The sequence below is a fragment of the Montipora capricornis genome, chromosome 2, assembly GCF_036669925.1.
Source record: "Montipora capricornis isolate CH-2021 chromosome 2, ASM3666992v2, whole genome shotgun sequence".
Taxonomy (NCBI): domain Eukaryota; kingdom Metazoa; phylum Cnidaria; class Anthozoa; order Scleractinia; family Acroporidae; genus Montipora; species Montipora capricornis.
The window spans coordinates 3,585,406-3,592,905 of record NC_090884.1 but is presented as its reverse complement, the minus strand read 5'-3'; the positions used below and the strand labels follow the sequence as shown (position 1 = coordinate 3,592,905).

General features: G+C 39.3%; 3 protein-coding genes across 3 annotated transcripts in view; 1 reads left to right on the top strand and 2 right to left on the bottom strand.

The window, feature by feature from the left end:
• Positions 1–2,237: 2,237 nt before the first annotated feature.
• On the bottom strand, positions 2,238–2,693 carry LOC138032710 (bis(5'-nucleosyl)-tetraphosphatase [asymmetrical]-like). Its single transcript, XM_068880417.1, has one exon. It carries the CDS (start codon positions 2,691–2,693, stop codon positions 2,238–2,240), a length of 456 nt encoding a protein of 151 aa, XP_068736518.1.
• A 742-nt stretch (positions 2,694–3,435) lies between these two features.
• On the top strand, positions 3,436–4,327 carry LOC138038470 (uncharacterized). Its single transcript, XM_068884341.1, has one exon. The coding sequence runs from the start codon at positions 3,574–3,576 to the stop codon at positions 4,177–4,179; it is 606 nt and encodes a 201-aa protein (XP_068740442.1). The 5' UTR covers positions 3,436–3,573; the 3' UTR covers positions 4,180–4,327.
• Positions 4,328–6,340: 2,013 nt separating this feature from the next.
• The window catches only part of LOC138038469 (programmed cell death protein 7-like), a 14,059-nt gene continuing 12,899 nt past the window's right edge, over positions 6,341–7,500 (bottom strand). Inside the window, exon 8 of the mRNA XM_068884340.1 lies at positions 6,341–6,665. Within this exon, the coding sequence (XP_068740441.1) occupies positions 6,539–6,665 (127 nt within the window). The 3' untranslated portion in view covers positions 6,341–6,538. The remainder of the gene's footprint in view (positions 6,666–7,500) is intronic.

Below are 7,500 nucleotides of genomic sequence, written 5' to 3'. Positions count from 1 at the left end.
TTTCTCGGTGAATCGCTGTGTCCATAGGCAGCCCAAGGTCGCGTCACTACAGACAGCCGTTGAGAATTTAAACGCGTTATAAGACTTATAAGACTTTGTATGGGAAATAAAATACCGTCGATTATGAAGCCTAAAAAATGCTCAATTTAACGTTCATTCAATAAAATGAATAAGAATGACTCACCTCTGGTGTATTCTTGTGCCTTTTGGAGTTTATTTTACAGTTTCGGGAAGTCCGTGTTTTCAATGTTCTAAGACGAAGTCAAGGCTGCACACTAAGATTTCGACCGTTGTCAGCTCAGAGGCGGTTTGCGACTCGAAAATCCATCCCAGCCAAGATTTTTTCACTTCTTACTTTATTTCGTTCATTCATTGATAACATTTTTTCTTGCTCCTTTGTCGTGAAACTTCCCTGCTAGCAGAGGTCTCTCACGAAGAGGCAATTTTGCCTCTTCGTGAGAGACCTCTGCTAGCAGGGAATCGTGAAACTTACTCCTAAAACAAAAAAATTTGCCACAGTGTTGTTGCTGACGTAACGCTTTTCACAGCCACGTCTCGCGCGTAACGCGAGCTTGGCCGCCTATGCCTGCACATGGGATTTGTAAGTTGCAGGCTGCATCCAATTAGAGAAAGAAGAGACTATACACCTTATTCCAAAATGGCCACTGATTTATGCGGATACAAACTGGCCCTTGTTGCCTCGTTCAAGATAAAATATTCTTTTGAATTTTAAGCTTAAGAACGAGGCATCAAGGGCTAATTTGAATAAAAACAAAAGAATATTTAAATGGTGGCCATTTTGGAATAAGGTGTATGGCATGGATTTGTTTGATTCTAGTCCTTTTCCCACAACTTTTTCACATGCAACATTGTTGACAGCAAATTGGCCGGCAATAGGTAATTTCTAACAAAAAAAAACAATAGTGCTCATTAGGTTTCAATAAAGCTACAAGTTTACATAGGTAAGAAATGTCTCAGACAAATGGAAATTCCCAGAATTTTCAAATGGTCCTGGACAAAGCCACAGACTTTGAGGTGGTCCAAGACAAAGCAACAGATGTCTGGCCTTTCCCTAGATTGAAAGAATCTCTACAAAAGCATTTTGACAGTCACAGGGAAAGAGAGTCTTTGCTGACATCATTATTTCCCTTTTGCAACATTCCACTACGCTCACACGCTATTTACAAATTGACTTCAAAAGGTAAAACTTAGTTCAATCTCCAACTTTGATAACAAGCCAGTTATTAGCCATCACTAACTGATAAATTGACACACTTGAAAAGAACACTATAACGCAAAAGAAATGTTTGCAAGACCATCAGTGGTGACACTTTTTCTGTTTGTGGTCTGCTCTTTGACACTTTTGCACTAAACTTCCGCCCAGACAATTCTATGCAGCATCGACAGAAAAGAGATTACATTTTTTTAACAACTTGTTCAGTAATTCACATCATACAAAATATAGGGACGATTGTGCAAAATAATCAACTTCTGTTCTCTGCAAATTGAAGTTTGCAATTTTTGACTATTCCCTCCCAACAACCTCAGTCTATCCCTAACAGCCTCATCCCCTAAACCACACATTTGTTCAGACTCCCTCTCCCAGGTTAGTAAATACCATTGGTTTGGGAGGGTGGGGATTTGACAAAAACACCGTTCCCTATCCATTGTCTTTGCCATTTGATTTTTCTCAATGACAGACTGGGACCAAGTTTCCGCTTGGTTGCCAGAACCAGGAATCAACAGCATTTATGGTGAGGTCTTTGGATTTGTACAAAAGGTGAGTGTCTATATCGGTATTTACTTGCTAGTTAGATGGGCCATCTAGTCTGTGACATGGACTTTTTAGAACATTACTTCTTCTTTGAAGTGTTAACCTATGATAATAGGAAAATGTTTTGCCAGAACACTGTTAAGTTCAACTTTACATGTGTACAACCACTGACTGCATCAGGCCTTTTACAGGCATCACTACGTAGATGGAAACCAAGTTTTCAAGATAAGTCACTTGAGGTATAAAACAAATTACTTGTTTATCATTTGGAATTGTGTCCATGAGAGGAAACTTTTACTTCATTTTATTAATGTATGTCTCACCCAATCCCTACCCTTGGGGAATTGACCAAAATTATTACTGCGTGGTCAAATTCCCACCCACTCCCTGCCCTCCCCCCTCCTCAATTCACATGATGTAAAAAAGTCCACCACTGTAGTGGTGTTTTTGAAGGGAAATTTTCTCAGTAGAAATATGTGTAGAATTTGACTTTATTCCGTAGTTCTTCATCCACTTCACGTAACGCAAGACCCGTTGTATCATGCAAGAGATCACAAGCTCTGTCAATAGGGAGCCACTTAAAATCCTGATGCTCTCTGGAAAGCTGCACAGGTTCATCATAATCCTTCACCTCCGCTGCCCAGTAAATCACTGTCTTCGGTTTTCCCCGCACTTCGTAATTTAAAGTCGTTTTCGCGTGTTCCATAACATTTAAACTGCTCACTTCCAACCCAGATTCTTCCTCTGTTTCTCTCAAAGCCGTCTGCATATCCGATTCCCCGGGGTCAACATGGCCCTTCGGTGGGGTCCAATGATGCTTGCCGTAAGATGTTTGGAGCAAAAGGTATTCAAAAGGCCCAGTAAATTGTCTTCGTCGAAATATTATCAATCCTGCTGCACGAAGCTCACCAGCCGCCATCTTGGTTTTACCGCAAAACCGCAGACCAAACGTTCGTGGCTCGTCGTTATGGATTCCAGTCTTCCAACGTTTAATACATAAATTACTTTTTGCGCCGTCAAGAAATCGCATTTGATTAGCTCTCTCTAAATATCATAAAACAATCCTAGCGAAATTTCAACTTACAAAACTTCAGTTTTCTGTACATCAAATTTGACACTCTTTGGAGCCGAAAATACCCTAAAATATTATAGTACATTTTTTTCATTAATCGTTTTTTAAACTGCACTTCTCATAGCTTACCCAATCAAAATCAAGTAAGTTTTTATAAAGAATCTAACAGTTTCCAATTGCACCTCGCTCTCTGTGTTTACAAGGAATTTGAAGGGAAAAACCTTGAATACTTTTCAATTTTTTCACTCAGCGCTCATTATTCTCTTGTACCGGAGCTTTTAATCGAAACGGTCTCAACTTGTTTTCATTCCTGATTCTAGCTGCCAGGGCAAAGTCACGATGTATTTAAAAATAATAATAAATTCTAACAACTTATGTCTTTCGATCTTCATAAAATGCAAACGTTATGGTCTCCAGCTGATTTATTTGTTCTCAGTTGACGAAATGTTTTTCAACAGTTTTGGTTGACTTCACAATGACCTAAAAAGTGTTCGCCATTGTTTTTAAGTCATCTATGATAACTAACAACTTGTCCCTGTCACAGTCAGCCGGAGGCTGAAATTATAAAGCGGTATTTGAAAGTCTAAAACTACCGGACACTTCGTAATGTGAGACTAGTATGGTTGAATAGCTGTAAAGTTCACGGTTTTGTATACGACTTACCTGGAGGAGCGTGTGAATTGACAACTTATTTAGCGAGGAGTTATCTGAGCTTATTTTTGTGGTTATGGGGACTGCAGATTCTAAAGAAAAACAAAAAAACGCCGCAGACAACTGGAACTCAACTTCAACAGATAGCGAAGTACCTCCGACCATCCTGCCTCTTAATAGAACGGTTTGCGTTCATTTAGCGCCCAAGTTTTACATTTCAGAATCGAAGGGTTTCAAAAGAAGTTACTGTTTGTTAGTGACATTGCACACGTATGCGGATTTACACCAAGCAGTTGTGCAATGGCATTATCCCGAACTCACGGCAAATGTGGAGTTCCACGAGCGACGGCTCAGGGACAGCAGGACATTTTCATCGTTACGCCGGTCTTCGGTATGGCCTCGTTCGGTGACTGTCAAGTCAATCAAGGCTTCGGACATTGCAGTCACACAAGTCACGTTGACAGAAAACGACTCGCTAAGGATCGCAGGAGTTTTCAAGAGAAATATTACAAGTATAGAAGACTTGACAACTTGCGACTCGTTCGATCTCATACTTTGTCCCAGTTTTCGAATAAACCGTGACAATTCGGATTGGTTTTTGTTAGGAACATTGTACACCAAACACGCGGATTTTAAACACAGGCGACACTGGCGTGCGGCAGTGCGGTCCGATTTTACCTAGATGAGGCTATCGAAGCTGAATTACTTTAAAAGCTAAAGGCTCTTCAGTCGAAACTGGGGAGAGATCAACTTTATTGTTGTGTCTATCTTTCATAAGCTTGTTTCACTTTCCATTGCATTTTATCCTTAATTTAGCAATCCCTTGCTCGTGAAATTTGGCTTAATATTCATCCATGTTACACGTTCTTAAGCTCTTTTGTGGTGCTATTAAACTAAGTCAACTGTAACAAGTCAAACAGTACTTAGTTTGGAGTGTTATAAAAGCACTCAATTTGACACACGACATCGCCCGCACTGCTTAACTTGCGGTAATTTCTAATTTTCACCGTCAGTTTTCTCCTGAAACATACACTCGAGAGCGAATAGTAAAGTACATGATTAAGTAACAACTGTTCCAGCTGATCTCGAAGACTGACATGACTATAGACAAATTTAAGTTACTATTGACGTCAACTGTTCCAGCTGATCAAGTAACTATTATTGAAGTCATGTTACTTTTACCATTTTGTTCGAAAGTAAATGGACCTCACTGGTGTCATTTTCTACGGGAGTGAGTGAGAACATGGTTTCAAATTCGTGATCTTTATTATTCAAATACAGCTTTCAAGGATGTGTTTCTCTGATTAACAAAGCTTTCATTTTCGTTTTCGTGCTTTTGAATAATTGATATCATCAACTGCAAGGTCCCTTTGTTTACAGACAAACAAGTTCTTTGATGCACGGATGCCTTCGTGATATTGACCGCCCACCCTGCTTCTCAAAAAACAAGTTGCGACATAGCATTTTATCAAGAATTTTGGCTTCCAAATTAATTTGACAGTGACAAGGCTTTTTTTTTCAAAATATGTACTCCTTCCATTTTTCTGAGACCATTTTTAAGTCTCAGAAAAAAAGGCCTAAATGTGTAAACGCTATGGCAAAAAGACAGAAAAGTCTCCCTTCTTTTCGCCGCGTAGGCATCCGTGTTGACTGTAATTACGTGCTTTAGTTCATCACTACTCCAAGACGACGATGAACAAATAAACACAAAGCGATAGGAAACAACGACATTTTGGTGTCATGGCACACTGCTCTCGAGTGTATCAACGTAAACAACAACAAAAATTGCTTCAGGCAAATAAATATAAAACGGTAAATATTCTTATTTATATTATACTTATCATTGGGATTCCTGCTTATGCCTTTTCAGTTGTTTAGTAATAATTATTACGTGTTTCGCCAAGGGTTACTAGGGGAAACAGAGATTAGCCTTTGCGCTCTCACCAAAATTCCTTCGACCCTCTATTCAAAGTTTTCTCTACTTTAAGATTCTTCGACCAAAGGTTCGCTTATTCCGACGAGCGTCCCATTGAAGTAAAATGTCAAAAAAGAGTGCGAGTGTTTCATCAGGGGTTCCAAACACGCAGAAACAGATGACTTCTCAACCTTTTTATAAAGTATGAGTGTAATGCGATGATCTTTTGTTTTATGAGACAAGTCATAGTAATTTGTAAAGAGATGAATATTCAATATTTGGGTTTTATAAGCTACAACTATTGATAGATTTATAAATTTATACAGGTGTGACGGAAAACAAGCCTGATCACGTCGTTTTCGCTTGCCAAAATCGTTATCCCAAGAAAGTGATTCCGAAGGCTCATAAGATGCATAAAGGTTCGGCGTTTCTTGATCTGTAGTTTCATTAGGTATTAAGACTTATGCACCTGACCAAAATGAGGCACTCTCATCGGGCTAATAGCGTATGAATGATTAATGAGTTTGAGAACATGCTTTTAAGACCGGTAAAAAGATAATAATTGCAAAGATTAATGATTTGAGACGTTTCTTTTCGAGCCGGAAAAAAAGGGAATTATGTAAACCAAAATACGCCAAAAAAGCTTGAGAAGCCCAAACCCTCCCTTTCGAATATGGACCGAACGTTACTTTAAAAATCATGCTATACTTTCAAAGACGTGGCTGTTAACGAGTTAAGGAGGAAATGTGTCGAAGTAAGAAATGTGGGAAATGCGAAACACCAGGTGCTTTTTGTTTCGTTTTTCAACATTCTAGCGTGGATGGAGCGGAAACTTTTTGTTTAGCTTTCGAGATAAAAAGGAAACACGTTTGAAAAAACGCATTAATGTGGAAAGTGCCTCAGGCGGTGGCGAGTTTTTGTCGTCAAAAACGATAGCTTATGAATATTTTATTCAAAACATTGTGCTTAACTTAATTTCCAGGCGAATAACCAATCCTTTCGATGTACATCAATTCGTTGAAAATCTAAAAACACGTCATCTCTCAGCGACGCAGATTTCTTCGAAGAATGTTATTGCAAAAATTCTTTCGCAAAAACGGCGATTTTTTTTCTCACAATCCATAATCTAACCCTTGTCAATAAGTGCCGTACTCCACGAGTCCGAAGAAGGTTCCACCGGGTTCACAAACCCTTCGGGTATACGAGAGGCACCGGGGAATGTATCGGGTACCAGAAAGGAGTCCCACTGTCGCCTGGAGGGAGAAACAAGGAAAAACTGTCCATTAAAACAAAGTCGGAAGACACTTAATGACAAGTCTCTTATGTGCAAAGTGCTTCCCTTTTCATCATGCGCTCAGGGATAATACTAGTGAACACTGCCCTCTGCCTTATGAAAATCGTCGCATCGCATGAGCTTTACGAGGGATTTCACGATCTACAACGGCGATGTTGAAGTCGACAAAATGTAACTTTGCGCTATTGTAACTCCATCTCGTTTACGTTTTCTTAAACTCCCTGCTAGGGAGCTTTAGCGACAACGGACGAAACGAAAGAGAAATTAACGGAAAAGAAAACGTCACTTAAAATAAACATTTACTCAGTAATTCTGTTTTGCGTCTATTCCATCCTGTGAAATACTAGCGAACAACTGGTTGGCTCGGAACGCCATTGAAGTAAATAAAAAAATGAACGATTGCCTATATGACTTTGTCAAACAGTACCTCAAATTTGTTGATTTCACTTTGTTTTTCGGTAGAGGACGAAGGGGACAGCTATTCTTAGAGTTATTTTCATAGAGTTATGTCGTGGAGTTAGAGTTAAGTTTCCAAAATCCTGATTTCAAAATTTTGGCAGTCCAAAATCCTGAATTCAGGATTTTGGCAGTTCAAAATCTTGAATTCAGGATTTTGGAAGTCGTTAACTCTAACTCTAAGTCATAACTCTCCTGAAATAACTCTATTAATAGTTGACCTCGCGAGGACGAAAAGGAAATGTTCTAAAATGCATATCGCACGTGCAGCACGATCTTTTTCACGGGATTTCATCATCACGTGCGTTGAAAAAAAAAAAGCATCGTACCAGTGGGAT

Excerpts from the sequence above, each read along its gene's own strand:
- LOC138032710 (XM_068880417.1), bottom strand. The coding sequence starts at position 2,693 with ATGGCGGCTGGTGAGCTTCGTGCAGCAGGATTGATAATATTTCGACGA.
- LOC138038470 (XM_068884341.1), top strand. The coding sequence starts at position 3,574 with ATGGGGACTGCAGATTCTAAAGAAAAACAAAAAAACGCCGCAGACAAC.